At 37.1% G+C, this 19786-nt stretch overlaps 1 protein-coding gene across 1 annotated transcript; it reads right to left on the bottom strand.

Moving 5' to 3' along the window:
• Positions 1-301: 301 nt before the first annotated feature.
• LOC120073653 (spore wall protein 2-like) lies at positions 302-868 on the bottom strand. The gene has a single exon (XM_039026457.1). The coding sequence runs from the start codon at positions 866-868 to the stop codon at positions 302-304; it is 567 nt and encodes a 188-aa protein (XP_038882385.1).
• Between the last annotated feature and the right edge of the window lie 18918 nt (positions 869-19786).

The raw sequence follows: 19786 nt of genomic DNA on the forward strand, positions 1-19786 counted from the left end.
AATATTTAAACCTCTATTTTAATTTGACTTAATTTCGTAATTTTTGCATATTTATTTATTCTTCACCAACTATTAAAAACTTCAAAATATATATATGAAAGTGTTAATATTCCAACAGTGAACTGATGTATTGCATAACCACTCATTTATCTTACTAGCTTTTAGCTGCATCATATGTTTTAATTTGACACCATATATTTCTAATTAGTGATTTAAATATTAATATGTTTTCTCATAATTTTTATCCTTGCCATCTTCTTTATGTTCTACATCACCATTATTGTTATCATTGCTTCCATTGTCACCCCCTTTTATCTACATCATCACCTACAATATCTCTATCTCCATGGTCGCCTCTAGATTCTCTTTGGTTGTCTTCATGTACCATTCCTCCAAAATCTCCTCCATAGTCACCAAGATCCCCTTCTCTAGATTCGCCTTCGTCGTCTCTATCTCCGTCTCCATCTCCATCGTCACCTTTAGATTCTCCTTGGTCGTCTCCAGGTTCAGTTTCTTCAGAATCTCCTCCATTGTTACTAGTATCTTCAGGAACTTCTCCAGATTCTCCTTCAGGAGTTCCTCTTCCATATTCTCCTTCATCACCTTCCGGAATGCCTTCCTCTAATCCTTCATCACCTTCGGAACTTTCATCCTCTTGATTCCCAGCATCTTCTAAATCAGTCGGAAATTTTTTCATTTGATGATTAGAAGCCACCATTTTACCATGAAAATCTGCATCTAATATAGTACTTTGCTTGGCAAGCTTAGCATCTTCTTCCCTATCTTCTTTTTGGAGTAAAGACTTTCTCCCATCAACTTCAAGAGAAAGAAGAAAGATGGAAAGAATGGCAAGAACCTGCAACTTCATTTCAACAAACAAAACTTTGAAGTTGAAGTCTCTTTGTTATGTAATTGAAGCTTAATTTCTTTGGTATTTATAGGGATTTAAGTACTTACTAGTAATGGTGGAATTTAATGCCACTAAGTAATGGGGATTTAGTGGAATTCCCACCATTAAATTTAATCTTATATTCCTATTATTTGTAAGTGGTGATGTACAAAAGATATCATTTTTATATTTTGTGGTCACATTTTTAATTTTAATGCAAAGTTTTTTAATTGAGTTCACTAATGAATTGATTTTTGTTTCGGCACAACACAATTGGGACCTCCTATTACCATAGAGATAGTACATGCCAATTACTACTAAGTTACTATAACAAAATTAGAATTTCATGACATTTAAAATCTGTCACAATTAAAATTTGTGACACTTATTATATGTCATTATATCCCTTATAAAGATATGAGTATTAATGACAATTTTGAAAAATGTTATAATTAGACTTTTACTGACAATTATAAACTGTCACTATAAGTTTGCTCTTGACAAGTTCCCAATGTCATTAATTAATTCAAAATTGGCTTAGTTATGTAAAGTTTTAGGTGCGATAGTTATCAAATGCCAACAAAGAATATGTAGCGACATTTTTTTTATTGTCAAGAATATTTGAACAATGATTTTTTTTTATTTTTTATTATTGTCAAGTATATCTGGACCATGACAAGTGTTCTATGCCAACCAACTAATATTCTATCATGATACATTTTTGTTGTCCCTGAATTTCATATTTGAACACTTTTATATTATCAATAAAATACATTTTTTTGTTATTTCTTCAAACCCTATCCTTACACATATTCCTTCCATAATCAACTAATCCTATTTACACATAAAAAAATTAACAAACATAAAGGACTTATATATATAAAATGATAAAGTTGATACAAAAAGATTGACTAATAACTATTGATAAAGGTTTTACAAGAAGATAGCTAATGGCAAGGATGAACAGCCTACTCAACAAGTGATGAGGCATCATAAGGACACTGAGCTCACTGCCACCGTGGCCGCTCTCTCTCTTTAACAAATTCTGATTGCAACGGTCGTCCTTCACCTGCAAAAGAAAGATTCGATTATTTTATTCTTTTGTCCATATTTAAACTCTTATGTATATAAAAGGGGTATCCCTCTGTACAGTAAAAACATGTAGAAAATTCATATATACGAATACAGCAAGAAGGGAAATTAATTTCATAAAGCTTTCGTCATCTTCCTTCTTTCTTTCTTCTCTGATTGAATTATTTCCTAGGTTCTGACTTGGTATCAGAGCTATGACAAACACAGCATATATGGTGAATATGCCTGCCGCCCTTTCTGCCATACTTCTTGGAGCTGTCAACAATGGCAACATCACAGGACCTCATCTAAACCAGTTGTTGAATCAAGTGACCTCCATTAAAATGGATAGGTCGAACTTCCTGCTTTGGAAAAATCTTGCCTGGCCTATCCTCATAAGCTATCGACTAGAGGGATACCTAATAGGGGGAAATCCCTGTCCCAATCGGTTTATCACCAAGTAAGTCAATGAACACTCCAGTGAAAGCTCAAGCACTGATCCTGCTGCAACAATGACATCTGACATCGAGCTACAACCAAACCCAGCCTATGATGCGTGGATTGTCGTCGACCAGCATCTGTTAGGATGGCTTTATAACTCAATGACTCAGGAAATAGCAACTCAAGTCATGGGGTTTCAAACCGCCAAGGACCTGTGGGAAGCAGTCCAAGAATTAGTCATAATACAGTCAAAGGCGGAAACGGATTACCTCAAAAGACTATTTCAACAAACTCGCAAAGGGGCTCTGAAAATGGGTGAGTATTTGACCTTGATGAAATGGTATGCTGATGGCCTTGCTCTTGCAGGTTCTCCGGTCTCTCCACTTGATCTTGTTTCGCAGGTGCTGTCTAGACTTGACGAAGAATACAACCCCATGGTAGTAGCAGTCCAAAGTAAAGGAATAGCTCGATGGTTTGACTTACAATCCAACCTTCTTTTGTATGAAAAACGGCTTGAGTATCAACTTACAATCAAGACCGGGATCACTAGAATGTCTAATGTCTCCCTCTCTCCCAATCCAACTTCTGTAAATGTTGTGCAAAACAGCCCCCACACATCTGCAAACACCCATCGCAACCCTCATGGAAACTCTCAGCCTTCAAACTTCAGGGGAGGGGAAGACCAAAACAGAGGACGAGGCCGCTGGAACAATGCCTCGACAAGCAGACCTACATGTCAAACCTGTGGGAAACTTGGCCACACTGCTGACATATGCTTCTTCCATTACAATAAATAATTCAATAATCCTCGACAGACACATACTCAGGTTGAGTCCACCCAACTTCCATCCACCAGAAGTCAAGAACAGAATAGCTCTGCGTTGCTTACCCACTCGGCCATTGCCTCCCCTAAAACCATTACTAACCCTAATTGGTACGTTGACAGTGGAGCCTCAACTCATGTAACAAGCAACCCCACCTACACAGGTACGAAAAAAGTCATTATCGGCAATGGTACTCCCCTCAACATATCCCAATATGGGAACTCAAACCTACTCACTAACTATAGTGTTCTTTCTCTCCTTAATATACTCTATGTTCCTCAAATAGTTAAAAACTTGGTTAGTGTTTCTAAACTAGCTAAAGACAATAACATCCTTGTTGAATTTCATGCTGATTTTTGTGTGATTAAGGACAAGGAATCGGGGGTGGCACTATTGAAAGGCAAGCTTAAGGATGGACTCTATCAATTGGACACCATTAGCCCATTGATAAATAATGCGCTCACGGGATCAAGGTCACCGAGTGCTAGCTCTACTACTAAGTCCTCTCTGTCATCTTCTCCGTCTGCATTTACAACCGGCACAACCATCTCCAAATTGCTCCTACACAGTCGGCTTGGACATCCATCCTCTAAAATTTTGGCAAAACTAATTAGTGGATGTAATTTGAAACTTTCTGATAATGAAAATTTCTTTTGTGAAGCTTGTCAGTCTGGAAAGTCCCACAATCTGCCTTTCTCTACATCATCTCATGCACAAACACCTTTTGATTTAGTGCACACTAATATTTGAGGGCCTGCTCCAATGCAATTAGCTTATGACTTTTGGTATTATGTGTTGTTCATCGATGACTTTAGTAGGTTCACCTGGTTATATCCTTTAAAACAGAAAAGTGATACAACAGCTGCCTTTCAACATTTTTAGGCCTTTGTCTATACTCAGTTTAACAAAAACTCTTCGTGTACTACAAATGGATGGAGGTGGTGAATTCAAAGCAGTTGCCTATGTCTATGAACATCTGGGTATTCAAGTCAGGGTCTTCTGCACATACACCTCGGCTCAAAATGGTCATGTTGAGCGTAAACATCACCACATTGTTGAAATGGGTCTCACACTCCTCGCACAAGCCAAAATTCCCCTGCACTTATGGTGGTATGCTTTCCAAACCGCTACTATGCTAATTAACTCTTTTCCTTCCCCTGTTCTTCAGGATAAGATTCCCATGGAAGCTCTTCTTCACAGCTCGATGAACTTATCCTTTGTTTGAGTATTTGGCTGTGCATGTTATCCAAACTTAAGACCTTATCAAGCTAACAAGTTTGCTCTTCACAGCAAGAAGTGTGTTTACCTTAGACCATCACCTATACGTAAAGGGTACCGGTGTTTAACGATGATGGCAAAGTGATCATATCTCGCCATGTCCAATTCAATGAAGATGACTTTCAATTTCAAACAGGCTTCGGCACCACTCCATCCCAAGCTCCCTTACCTCCAGCTCCACCAATCACAACCTGGTTTCCCCAGCCTCAATTCTCCCACTCCCAACCTCTCATTACTGTTAATTGCCCGTCCTCAGTCTAACACTCACCTGCTGTCAACTCTCAAGACCAGTCCCTAGCAGTCCAACCTATGCCTGACCCAAATACAATCACTTTACCATCATGTTCAAGATTAAATCCACTTCACATACCCTTCTCTTCCCCATCTCCCTCTATTCCAACGCTACCTCCCTTACTCTTGTCTTCGCCTCTCAATCCTACTCCCCTGCCACCTCAGACACACTCATCACTACCCTCACCCTTGAAATCTCTAACCTCTGCAGCCTGCCCTCTCATCAATACTCATCTTATGATCACCAGAGGCAAGGTTGGTGTCTTTAAACCAAAAGCCTGGGTTGCTAAACTCAACACTGATCTCTCTCAACTTGAACCCACAACTATCTCCCAAGCCCTTGTTGTTCCACAATGGCGAACTGCAATGGTTGAAGAACTCGATGCCCTGCATCGCACCAACACATGGACATTAGTGCCACCTAACTCTGCTCACAATGTCGTTGGTTGCAAATGGGTCTACCGCCTAAAATGTGATGATCATGGATCCATTCAGAGGCACAAGGCCCGCCTTGTTGCCAAAGGCTTCCACCAACACCCTGGCCTTGACTACTTCGATACCTTCAGCCCAATCGTCAAGGAATCTACCATCAGAATTGTTCTTACTTTAGCAGTGTTGAATAAATGGCCCCTTCGCCAAATCGACTTCAACAATGCCTTCTTGAATGACACGCTAAAGGAGACAGTGTACATGACCCAACCCCCTGGCTTTGAAAGAAAATCCTACCCGCACTATATATGCAAGCTCAACAAAGCAATTTATGGTCTCAAGTAGGCTCCAGGGGCTTGGAACGATGAACTAAAAAATTTCCTTCGCCGATCCAGGTTCAAGGTAAGTACTCTTGACACCTCCCTCTTTTATATGCACACCCTCACCACTATTACTATATTACTGATGTATGTCGACGACCTAATACTCACTGGTAGTGAGACAGCCCACCTAGATCAACTTGTTTCAACATTCAATAACCAATTCTCACTTAAACATCTAGGCCAACTCAACCACTTTCTTGGTGTTCAAATCAATTATACACCCTCTGGCCTTCACCTCAATCAAGCTCAATATATCACTGAGCTCCTATCCAAACTCAATCTCTAGAGTATGAAACTGTGTCCAACTCTAGCCATCCCTGGTACTTTGCTCTCTTTAAGCACTGGCACTCCCCTATCTGATCCTTTTCCTACCGCAGCACAGTTGGTGCCCTTCAGTATCTAACCAACACTACACTAGACATAGCTTTCATTGTCAACAAACTCAACCAATTCCTTAAAGCTCTTACCGATGTACACTGGTCGGCGGTTAAACGTGTACTTCGGTATCTAGCCGGCACTCTTGATCATGGGCTCACCATCAAACCCGACTCCAATTTCAACATCACTACCTACTCGAATGGCGACTGGGCTTCTAGTCTTGATGACAGGAAATCGACAGCTGCTTACTGTATATATCTTGGCTCTACTCTAATTTCCTGGTCTTCCAAAAAGCAACTGACTGTGGCCAAATCGAGCATCGAGTCAAAGTATAGGGCCCTTGTTCAAGCCATTGCAGAAATCACCTAGGTGCGCAATCTGCTCTCTGAAATTGTCTTCTCCCCGACCGGTGTTCCTGTACTTTGGTGTGACAACATAAGCGCTAGAGCTTTAACTGCCAATCTAGTTTTTCATGCGCGAACTAAGCACATCGAAATCGATGTGCACTTTGTTCGGGATTCAATTCTTCAAGATCAGCTACATGTCCAGTATGTTCCTTCCACTAAGCAACTGGCCGACTACCTAACCAAGGCTCTTCCCTACGAAAGGTTTTCTTATCTTTGAAGCAAGCTCAGGATAACTGAATTACCCTCTCGCTTGAGGGGGGATGACAAGGATAAACAGCCTACTCAACAGGTGACAAGGCGCCACAAGGATGCTGAGCTCACTGCCACCATGGCCGCTCTCTCTCCTTAAAAAGTTTTGGTTGCAAAGGTCGTCCTTCACCTACAAAAGAAAGATTCGATTATTTTATTCTTTTGTCCATATTTGAGCTTTTATGTATATAAAATGGGTATCCCTTTGTACAGTAAAAACATGTAGAAAATTCATATATACGAATACAGCAAGAAAGGAAATTAATTTCATAAAGCTTTCGCCATCTTCCTTCTTTCTTTCTTCTCTGATTGAATTATTTCATGGGTTCTGACTGCTAATAAGTACATAGCAATTAAAGTTTTGCTTTTTTGATATCAACAATTTTTCCAACTCCTCGATCTTGCTCAAAACATTGATGTTATAACTTATATTCAGAAGTATAAACACCAATAATCCAATTGGGTAAATGTTTTACCTATAGTGAAGTCCCAAACAAATGTAGATTGAAACTTAATCTCAAAATCCACCTTCAACCAACCAAAATCCAACACATATCCCACAAATTACTACATTTTTCACAGACCTATCAACATCTAATTAAAAAAAATACTTGGAAGAAAATCTACAAGTCTTCCAAAAAGCACTTACGATGCTTCCAATATTGTGTTTAAAATAAAAATGTCAAAGATCAAGCTTCAATGCTTCACCAAAGATGGATCCACAAACACTTCCTTTGAACCCACCATAATACAAGGTACCATTTCTTGCATAAATTACTTTCTTCATTCAAAAGTAAAATTGTTAGAAGTGCAAACAAAATCCCACATTGATTAGGAAATGAAGTGATCATGGGTATATAAGCGAGGGCAATTCTCTATTGATATGAGGTCTTTTGGATGGTTCCAAAAGTGAAATCATGAGGGTTTATTCCCAAATGGACAATATCATACCATTTTATGTATTTATTTCTCTCTCTCCCATGCATATATTCTCTTTCCATAATTCACATTCATTTCTTCCTCTTGAGTTGAGCAGATTCACATTTACTTTTTTCATAATAAATGTATTTTTTCTCTTCCTCATTAATGTAGCTTCAAAAGTAGAACAAGTTTCTTCTCTTAAAAGTTTGTGAGATTTAACGTGAATTTAGAGTGGGCTCGTGAACGCTTTCAACAAAGTGGTATCAGAGCAAAAGGATTGAAAGATGTCATCTAACATGTTGCAGCCTTAACTTCCTCGCTTTGAGGGAAAAAACTATAGACGGTGGAGCCAAAAATGAAGGTTCTTTATGGATCTCAAGATCTTTGGGATATTGTTGACAGAGGATATTCGGAGCCAGAAAGTAAGGATGATCTTTGACCACAACAACTCAATGAGTTGAGAGATACAGAGGATATTCGGAGCCAGAAAGTAAGGACAATCTTTGATTTGTATGGGTGAGAGTGGCCAGATTGCCAACTCAACAAGCCTACTATTTTAAGGATTCGTCTGATTGGGGAGCTGGGAACTCAGCTTCACAAGACGAAATTCACTCCTTCCTCGATGCAAGGGCAAGTAGATAAATTTCTCCCTTAAGGGCTGATTCCGGGTCTTGAACATAGTGGCTACACCCTCTTTTGGCTAGTGAGGACTCGGTCATAGTGGGACTATGAATTATTGTTCATTAGAGAAAGCAGTGGTACTTAAGAAGTTAAATGTAACTACAGGGACAAAACAGTAATTTGGCCTAGCTGTACTTACGAGCAATTTGTGAAGAGTCATTGCACTGTTGATTGGTTATATCCAATGGACACAGAAATATATCTATAGTATGAAGAGTGCAATTGTCGGTCTTTAGTGGAATGTTCGATAGTTAACGAATGATGGATAATGTAATTAAAGAGTTTAATTAATTATTCACGTACCGTTAGAGTTTCAAGCTACAGGTCCATAAGGTCTTCTTGGTAGCTCAAAAGGATTATGTTGATAATCAATTTTTTGGTTAATTTGAATTGTTCAAATTAATAAAAGGGAATTTAATTATATATGATATAATTAAATTAATTAAATTATATATGATATAATTGATATAATGTATTTGGTACATTAATTGGAGGAATAAATATTTGAATAAGATTCAATTAGTTGTTAATTTAATATAAATATGATTTATATTAAATGCTATAAAATAGAGAAAAAGAACTATAGTTTATATTATATGTGATGCAATATTTAAGCTATAGGTTATAAATATAATATGATAAGTTGGTTATCATATTTATTTATATTATTTATTATTTTGAATAGTAATCATTTTTTTAGAAAAAATCCTTAGCTTTAGTGGGTGGTTATGGAAATTTTATGGCAATTGGAATAAAAGGAAAATTAGTTTTTTCTTTTTTACTAAGATTTTCAAGAAAACAAATTACAGCAAGAACGCAAAGAGAGACTATGCGATAATCTACACGACAAACACATAGCGTATACGATAGGCTCTTATTGTCTATGTGAAAGAAGACTTATCTATGCGATAGTCTACATGACTAGAAGTTTTTATTATGTGATAGCCCAAACGATTGAGAAGTTCTTATGTGATAGTGATTCTTCGATCGTCTTCCTCCTCTAAACTCATAAATATCCTCTTAACCAAAATAGCCAGAGCCCACCACTCTTGGGTTCTTACCCTAAGCATACTGAGGAATCTAAATGGTACTTCCTCCTTTCATTTGGTTCGTGATTCACTTGAAGAAGGTCTTCAAGTTCTTATTGCTGTTTGATCGAGGAGTTTGTGACCGTTCGACGGATATGAGAAGAAGTGTTCTTCAAAAGCATTATCCCTTGAACTATGTATTTTATTTGAAAAGCATGTTGAAATTTACTTTCATTGCATAATCTTCTTGCATGACTGTAAATGTGTTCAATCACAATGGAATTTGGACGATCCGTTTTTGCTCAAGGAACTCCTTATGTTGAGTTTTTCTTTAATTGGTATTAGAGCCAGGTTGTGTTCTGATTTCCAAATTCTATTTGCTATATTGAAATTGTTTACATTTTGGCGGGTTTTTCAGTTTCTGCATTGCATTTAATTATTAAATGTATATGGATGCTTGTTAATGGATGTTTCAGGATAGTTGTCTCTGTTTATGACTTTCCTTTTAATTTACAAAAGTTAATTTGTAAGGGCCCCTGCGTTTTTGGGCATAATACTTGCAATCGAGCCTGTATTTGTTAAGGTTTTGAGTCGTTCATGAAGTAAAGGTGTGAAGAGTTGCAGTGCGTCTCGATGGAGAAGACGAAACGATGGTCGCATCATGTAGCTTGAGCTAAACGATCGTTTAGATTTAGCTATGCGTTCGTGTAGAGTTTTCTATACGATCGGGTAGCATCTGCTAAACGATCCTATAGTTAATGCTACGCGGTTGTGTAAAATGTTTACTCGATCATGTTACGTTGGCTGCATGATCGCGTAGGCGCTCGAGAGGTAAACAATCACGCAGTATTTGATACTCGACACAAGGCATGCATGCTAAACGATTGTGTAGACTATCATGCTCATCACATAGCCAGTAGCTACACGATCACATAGTATATGATACTCGGCGCACGTTACTCAATCATGTAGACTATCATGCTCATCGCATAGTCATTAGCTACATGATTGCATGGTATGCGCTACTCAAAGCACGTTGCACGATTGCTTGGACTTTCATGCTCATCGCATAGTCTAAATCTACGTGATTGGTTCTACACGATCATTTATACTCGACATTCGTTGCTCGATGATCAAAAGGATTACTATACGATCAAGCTGCAAGACTTCAAGACGAGCAGTTAAAGACCCGATTCACTTATTCCGAACTGGAGGACTCCACTTTTGTAATAGATTAGCCTATACTTCTCCAGTTTTGAGATTAACTGTCTGAGTCCATCAATTTTATTTAAATATGCATGTGATGTATGTTTATATTATATGCCATAATGTATGTCATATAGATTTAAAACCCACCATGGGTTATGCATTTTTCATGCATCCTTTTTTTTTTATATTATAAGAGATAATATATTAGTATGCATGATAAAATTACTTAAAGCATGCTTATGCATCATATCATATAAGACTTATAATATATGCATGCATTAAAGCATATCCATGCATCATCTATATTATAAATGTTATAATATAAGGTTGTATGTTAGCATGGAATGTATGCTTAGTTCATTACTTGTTATATAAAAGTTATATATATTAGTAATGAATGAATATTGCATGAAGCATGACACTTAGGTTTATATATAAAAGTTATAAATACCTTATGTATGTCTAGCTAGCAATGTGAATGGTTTTAAATGTTTCATTCTTTATAAGAGTTGTAATTAATGAAATTAGAATTAAAATCAATAATAAAGAGTTACATGCAAACTTAGGTAAAATTATTTTTTAAAATAGTTTTAAAATATGATTGAAATAAACCTAAGCTCACAAATTTCTAATGAGATTAGAAATTAGATTAATCTTTTAAATCGGTTTAATAGAATTAAATTTATTTCAATAAAAGATTAAATTTGTAACAAATCTATCTATAAGGGACCTTTTGTCTAAGACGGGTTTTGGCTAGGCTGAGGTATTTAAGTTGATGGAAATGGAACACCTCTACCTGGAAAGGTGAATTAGATGGATTTGCTACAAGCATGCAATTGTTGATTAATATTTGTTAAAGTGTTTAATGAATGTTAATCAAAATTATTTAACTTTCCAAATAAAGTGTTACTTTTGAGTAAACTTAAACAATCACTTAGTAAAAATAACTAGTCGTACTTTTCCTAAGTAAATTAAACCTTAGATTCTTAAAATACTCAGTGGAAGGAAAAGATATATATGATATGTCATTTTTTCACTCACGTTTCTCTCTTAATATTCACATCGTGAGATTCATGCTTGGCCTTGTGGCGCCCTAGGAGTGTTCCCCTTCGGATGGTATTTGCATGGGTCAATATCAAGGTGAATGGAGAGAGTATTTATAGTAAGTGGGAGAAGGATGTGTGTCAACATGTCTTGTGATAACTTGTAGAAATACAAGTTATTGTCACTCAAAAGTTGGAACAATTAGAGTCTTTAATGATAAATCTCATCATTCTTAGAGAAAATGCATGGAATTACTCAAAACACTACCAAACTCATGCAAAAGAGTGTTTATTACTGAAAAACTGCGGCACTAACGCATAATATTGCAGGATTTTAACAAAGATTCCAAGTGTCGCAGGCAACGTCAACGCATAGGCATGCGTTAGAGGGGTTTCAACACAAGAAAGATTCATTGATTCAGGCTGTTTGTGTCGAATCACTACTTGCAAGCATGGGTATCTGCAACTGGCGGCATCTGAAAAGTGTCTGAGTGTCAGGCGGCTGACCAGGGTATGGAATTTAATGCTGCTCATCATCAAGCTGATGAAGAACAACGCCTATAAATAGAAGAAATCCCACCAGATGAGATAGGTTTTTAGCTCAATTTGTATAATTCTGAAATTTAGAGACTTAGAGCCATGCTGCTGTGACAAGAAGAATACAAGAAGGAAGAGAACCACCCCCACCGTCGATTAAAAAGTGGAGAAAGCTTAGCTCGAGAGAGAATTTTCTTCCATTTCTTCTACAAGTTGGTTGTTCACGAATTTAAATTGAGCCAAAAAGGACAAGAGATTGTACTCTGCGGCTTGACTCCTTTCTTTTCATCTGAATTCTAATTCTCTTCATCTCATTTGATTGAGTATTGATCTTGTAAAGACAATCGATTTTTTTATGAATTCACATATTTTATCTACTACTCTTCGCTACTCTTTATTTCTTGCTTTACTTTAGATGCATCTATAACTTCATGCAACATCCATTTCTAAACGTCTTAGCCAACTGAATCACTTGATAAAAGCTAATTTAGCTTGAATTATTCGAGAGAATAAGCAAGCAAACATTAGGTTAGAAACGCTTGGTATATCTACAGATAGACGCACTAGTGTTTTATTGCATTCTGTGACTAATGCATACATCCTAGAGATAGGAAATTGTATGACATTCGCATTGAGAAGTGCTGAATAGAAAGTAAGAAGAAATCTAACACATAAACGGAGATAAACAAGTCATTTCCATCTTCATCACATTCTTGTACGTGTACATTTCACTTAGATCGGCACATATCCCCTGCACTAAACACCATTTTCACACGACCTCCTGTTTTCTACTTGACTTTTTTGTATCTTCTTGCACGTACACAGCAACTTAGCATAGATAACTCATTCCACATCCACTTAGGATACTGACTTCGACCCTAGACTTACCAGGAATTTGAGTTGGATTTATACTTGGATCTGACTCAGGAAAAATTGAATGCATAAAGAGGAGTGTCACGCTTCCCTTCACACATCACTAACGCATCAACGCATCAATACATCAATCACATTTGCACTCTATTTTTCCAATCACCTCAAACAATACACTCCTAAGCCCGCATCACGAATCCGATGAACATTCTGCAGTCTCTTTCATTGGTTTGCACCGTGAGACCTTCTTGCATGGCCTCAAGGTGCCCTGGGAGCGTCCCCTTTCGGATGGTTTGTGCAGTTGGTCAATATCAAGGTGAACTTCAAAAATGGATAGGTTCGTTTTAGTTTTTTCCCCAATCGGTTTTTCCTTTCGGTTGGCTAATTGGGTCAGAACTCTAGGATCTAAAATGAAGGGTCACATTTACGGGAAATTATTAAGCAAGTTAATGATTTCTTGATCAAATCAATGATGATTGATCATTATAGGAATAAGAGTTATTCTGGTGTAATGATTAGTTGAGAATGTCTTAATTCAATGAAAGGAGAAATTGACTACCCTTCGGTGGCTTTTGTACTAAATCACTGAAGCGTCATTGCAAAACTAGATGTAATATGGGGTTTATTTTGATTTTGCTAAACTTGATTGGATTTGTTTAGTTATGTTAAAATCTAATATAGATTAATATGTTTCTTTTTTTTTTTCAACAAAATGTCAATAATTGATTTTCCGTTAGTTGCCTTTTCTACTTTGAACTGCTTTTAATTACATGACGTGGAAAGAATCTATTAAAACATTTTTCATGGTAAACGATCTCGAAGTTGTCATGCTTGAGGATTGTCCTCAAGTCCCAACCCCTGATGTATCACGAAATGTTTGTAATGCATATGAGGTGTGGATGAAGGCTAATTCGAAGACCCAACTTCACATTTTAGCAAGCATGTCTGATGCATTGGCCAAAAGATTTGAGAACATGGTCATTGCACATGAGATCATGGAATCATGACAAGAATTTTTTGAACGTAAGTTCTCACTTTTTAAGCAAAATGGGATTGATGACAATGAAACAAGTGGTGTCAGTTCCGAAGATAATCTTCAGTCCACATTAAATGTTAACAGACTAACAGAGAAAACAATTGTTGCTAACTCTGATGAAGTTCATCGATGAGGACTGTCCTCTAAATGAAACTTGGAGTTTATAATTTGGGTTCTGATACTGATCCCACTACTCTCCAGAAAAGGAAGAACTCCAAAGATGATAAATATGATTTATTTATCTTGGAGATGTGCTTAGTAGAGAATGATGATTTTGCCTGGATAATTGATTTAGAGGCTCCTAATCACGTGTATTCTTCCCATCAAGGATTTAGTTCCTGGAAACAGTTGGAAGCTGGAGAGTTGACTTTTAGAGTCGGTACTGGTGAGGTCATTTCATTTGTTGTTGTAGGCAGGCTTAAGTTATTTTTGGACAAGAACTCGTATCTCTTATTGGATAACGTTTATGTAGTTCCTCATATCAAGAGGAACTTAATTTCAGTTTCTTGTCTGATTGAACTAATTTATTCCATTTCCTTCTCTGAGAATAAAGTGTTTATTTTTAAGAATGAAATGGAGATAGATTTTGGTTCAATGGAAAATAACTTGTATGTACTTAGGCCGTTAGTCATATAAGCCGTTCTCAATACTGAAATGTTCAAAACAACAAAATTTGTAAAAAGACCAAGAGTTTCTCCTAAAGAAAATGCCCATCTTTGGCATCTAAGGTTAGGTCATGTCAATCTCAATGGGATTGATAAGTTGGTAAAAAGTGGACTTGTAAATGGTTTAGAAGAAAACTCTTTACTTGTATGTGAATCGTGCCTTGAAGGCAAAATGACCAAACGACCTTTTACTGGAAAAGGTTATAGAGCCAAGGAAACCTTGGAGCGTGGTCTGATAAATGTAAGAGCACGAGGTGGGTATGAATATATCATCTCTTTCATAGATGATTATTCTAAATTTGGGCATCTATACCTAATACAACATAAGTCTGAAGCTCTTGAATAGTTCAAGGAGTACAAGACTGAAGTTGAAAACTTGTTAGGTAAAATGATAAAAACACTACGATTTAATCATGATGGAGAGTATATAGATTGGGGGTTCCAGAATTATATGATAGAACATGGAATCACGTCTCAACTCTTAGCCCTAGGTACACCTTAGCAGAATGGTGTATCAGAAAGGAGAAATTGAACCCTGTTGGATATGGTTTGGTCTATGATGAGTTATGCTCATCTTCCAGACTCGTTTAGGGGATATGCAGTTGAGACTGCAGTTTATATTTTGAACAATATTCCCTCGAAAAGTTTTTCAGAAAAACCTTTTGAGTTATAGAGAGGTCGTAAAGGTAGTTTACACCACTTCAAGATTTGGGGATGTCCAGCCCATGTGCTTATGGAAAAGCCCAAAATGTTGGAACCTCATTCAAAAGTGTGCCTATTTATAGGTAATCCTAAGGAAACGAGAGGTGGATACTTCTATGATCCAAGTGAGAGTAACGTATTTGTATCGAAAAATGCTACCTTCTTGGAAGAAGACCACATAAAGGATCATAAACCACGAAGTAAACTTCTTTTAGATGAAATTTTTAATGAAACTGCTGAGACTTCAACAAGAGTTGTTGAACAGGCTGATAGGTCAACAAGAGTTGTTAATATTAGTTCATCTAGTCAACCATCTCAAGAGTTGAGATTGCCTCGACGTAGTGGGAGGGTTGTGAACCCAACTGTACACTGCATGGGTTTAACAGAAGCCCAAAACATCATATCTGATGATGGAGTTGAGGATCCATTGTCTTATAAGCAAGCAATGGAAGATGTTGATAAAGATGAATGGATTAAAGCCATGAATCTACAAATGGAGTCTATGTACTTCAATTATGTCTGGGAGCTTGTAGATTAACCTGATGGGGTAAAAACCTATAGGATGTAAATGGATCTACATGAGGAAAAGAGGTATAAATGGAAAGGTACAGACCTTTAAGGCTAGACTTATGGCAAAGGGGTATACCTAGGTTGAGGGAGTGGACTATGAAGAAACTTTATAACCTATTGTCATGTTAAAGTCTATTGGGATTCTCTTTTCCATATGAAGGAACTCCGTTTACAGATAACCTTTGAGTGGAAGCGGATTGTCCAAATCCCATTGTGATTGAACGTAAATATTTACAGTCAAATAGAACAGATTATGCATAAATCTTAAATTACAGAATGCTTCTGAAAATAAAAATAAAAGATTAGAGATTATATCTTTGAAGAACGATTCTTTAAGTAAATCCCTTGATAGCACTCACGAACGCAGCGAACAAGTCACAAACTCCCTTGAACAAGCAGCAAGCAGCAACTCGATCCTTTAACCAATCGGACACTACCACTTGGTGGCCATGGTATTCTCGGTGTGAGAATCCATGAGTGGTGACCTCTGGCTAATTTTGGTTAGAGTGGAAGTTTGGAGTTGAGGAGGAAGACGTCGAGTAGACGAACAACACTATCGTGCAATCGAACAAGTCTATCGCATAGACAAGTCTCTGGATTGTGTGGATAATGAAGCTATAGTATAGTCTCTCAAGCAATCATGTAGATACTCGATTGTGAATGTTTGTCTCCTGGAATAATTAGAAAACCATTTTCATTTATCCCATCTTTTCCATAAAACTAAATAACTACCCACTAAGGGTGGTTATTGAGAAAAAAGAGTTAAATATCATATAATTAATAAATTATAAATAAATATGATAACTAACTTATCATATTATATTTATAACCTATTGTTTTAATATTGCATCATATAAAATATATAAACCATAGTTTTTTCTCTATTTTATGGCATTTAATATAAATGATATTTATATTAAATTTAACAAATATGAATCTAATTCAATAGAAAATATATTTAAAACATATTCAAATATTTTTTCCTCCAATTAAACAATAATGTATCAAATACATTATGTCAATTATATCATATATGATCAAATTCCCTCTTATTAATTTGAACAATTCAAATTAACACAAAAACTTATTCTCAAATTAAATCCATTGAGCTACCAAGGGAACCTTATGGACCTGTAGCTTGAAGCTCCAACAGTACGTGAATAACTGACTAAACTCTTTAATCACATTATCTGCCATCCATTAACTGTCAGGCACTCCACTATAGACCGACAGTTGCACTCTTCACACTACAAATATATTTATGTGTCCATTGGATATAACAAATCAACAGTACGATGATCCTACACATATTGCTCGTAAGTACAACTGGGCCAAATAACCATTTTGCCCCTGTAGTTACATCTAACTCCATAGGTACCATTGATCCCTCTAATGAACAATAGACCATAGTGCCACTATGACTAAACCCCTCTCAGTCCAACAGAAGGTGTGGTGCCACATTGTTCAACACCCGGAATCAGCCCTTAAGGGAGCAATTTATCTACTTACCCCTACTTCGGGGAAGGAGTGAATTCCATCTTGTGTAGCTGAATTCCCAGATCCTCAATCAGATGAATCCCCAAAATGGTAGGCTTGTTGAGTCAGCGATCTAGCCACTCTTACCTATGCAAATTAAATGACCACCCTCATAGGCAGGAGTTCACAACTCACTCAGGATTAAAGTCATGTTACCTATGGTCATCCTAGTGAAATGAAAGTCTCAATTATGAACGGCGTTATATAACGAGACTAAATATTTCGTGATCCGGTCTTATACAAACTTCTTTGTATAAAATATCCCCGCTCGTATGTCTAATACATGAATGATCAGGATCAGATCATTTGTAGCACTTTACAATATTTGTAACACTTACAAAGCAGACCATACTCGTAGTGTCACCAGGATAAGATACCCAACCTTATCCATATACTATAGACCATTTAGGTTATCACTTAAACATGATCCACTTGTATGTCTCCACATACATGTTTAAGTTACAATGACAACCATGGATCTTAGTTTATTGGTTTGTGGTTAAAGAAACTAAAATATCATATATTTCATAGACAATGTGAATAAAATATCATATATTATAAACTACAGAATGTTTGTTCATACAAGTGTTTACAAACTATAGGACCCTACAAGATTTAGGGCATCAACCCCAACAATCTTCCACTTGTCCTAAAGCTAGTGAAGTGTACAAGATAATCAAATTACAAGTACACAAAACAATAAACTAGGGTACAAACAAGCCAAGTACAAGATCTCCCACTTGCCCTAGTCCAGCCGTGGTCTGTCCCATAGACCCATACTCTGCAAGTGACCCTCAAACACTGTATCCATGAAGGCCTTTGTAAACAGATCAACAACGTTGTGCTACGAAGCTATCTTCATGACAATCACATCCCCTCGATGCACAATCTCTCGGATGAGATGGTATTTTCGCTCAATGTGCTTTGCCACACTTATGACTCCTAGGCTCATGGGAATCAGCTACAACACCACTATTATCACAATAAGAGGTAATGGGCTTAGATATGTCTAGAACAACTTTCAGATCAGTCAGGAATTTCCTGAGCCAAACAGCCTCCTTAGCAACTTCACAAGCCGCTACATACTCGACCTCTATGGTGGAGTCCACAATGCACCCTTGCCTGGTGCTTCACCATACTACAACTCCTTCGTTAAGAGTGAACATTGATCCTGAAGTGGATCTTCAAGAATCCCTATCAGTTTGAAAATCAAAGTTAGTGTATCCTGTAAGAATCAAATATTTAGAACCATACACAAGCCTGTAGTCCATTGTTCTCCGAAGATACTTGAGGATTTTCTTGACGGCTGTCTAGTGATCATATCCTGGATTAGACTAATATCTACTGACTATCCTCACTGCGTAGTAGATGTCAGGTCTAGTACATAACATCACATACATCAAACTACCTACGACAGATGCATAGGGGACCTCTCTCATTTCCTCAACCTCTTGAGCTGTCTTAGGACATTGTTCCTTAGACAAAGTAACTCCGTGCCTGAAAGACAATAGGCCCCTCTTGGAGTTTTGCATAAAGTACTTGATCAACATCTTGTTAATGTACGATGCCTGAGACAATACTAGCATTTTGTTCTTACAATCCCGAAAGATCTGAATACCAAGAACAAACTGAGTCTCTCCCAAATATTTCATTTGGAATTGGGTCGCTAGCCAGTTCTTAACTGAATTCAGTAAGCCTACATCATTCCCAATGAGTAGGATATCATCTACATATAACACTAGGAAAACTATTGAATTGTTGATGATCTTCTTGTAGACACAAGGTTCATCAACGTTCTGATCAAAGTCATAAGATTTGATCATAGTATCAAACCTTATGTTCCAAGATCGAGATGCCTATTTTAGTCCATAAATGGACTGATTCAACTTGTAAACCTTTTGCTCTTGATCTTGAACTGTGAATCCCTTGGGTTGTATCATATAAATGGTCTCTCAAGATTGCCATTCAGAAAAGCAGTCTTAACATCTATTTGTCATATCTCATAGTCATAATATGAGGCAATGGATAGGAGGATGTGGATAGACTTCAGCATGGTAACGGGCGATAAAGTCTCCTTATAGCCAACTCCCTCTACCTAGGTATAACCCTTTGCAACCAGTCTAGCCTTGAAGGTAAGAGAATAATCAAAACCATAATTGGCAAATTGTCCAAATTTTCCAAACAATCTCTGTAATAAATCCATGATTTCTTTAGCAGAAACCATGTTCTTGAATTTCGTAGCTAGTATATCAGATATATTTGCTAAGATATGGATTGGGGCCTTTTCATTTATCTTAATCCATCTGCCATATGCATTCCAAACTCTTTGGTTTGCAGATGAGCTGAGA

The sequence above is a fragment of the Benincasa hispida genome, chromosome 3 (assembly GCF_009727055.1).
Source record: "Benincasa hispida cultivar B227 chromosome 3, ASM972705v1, whole genome shotgun sequence".
In the NCBI taxonomy this organism is placed as follows: Eukaryota; Viridiplantae; Streptophyta; class Magnoliopsida; order Cucurbitales; family Cucurbitaceae; genus Benincasa; species Benincasa hispida.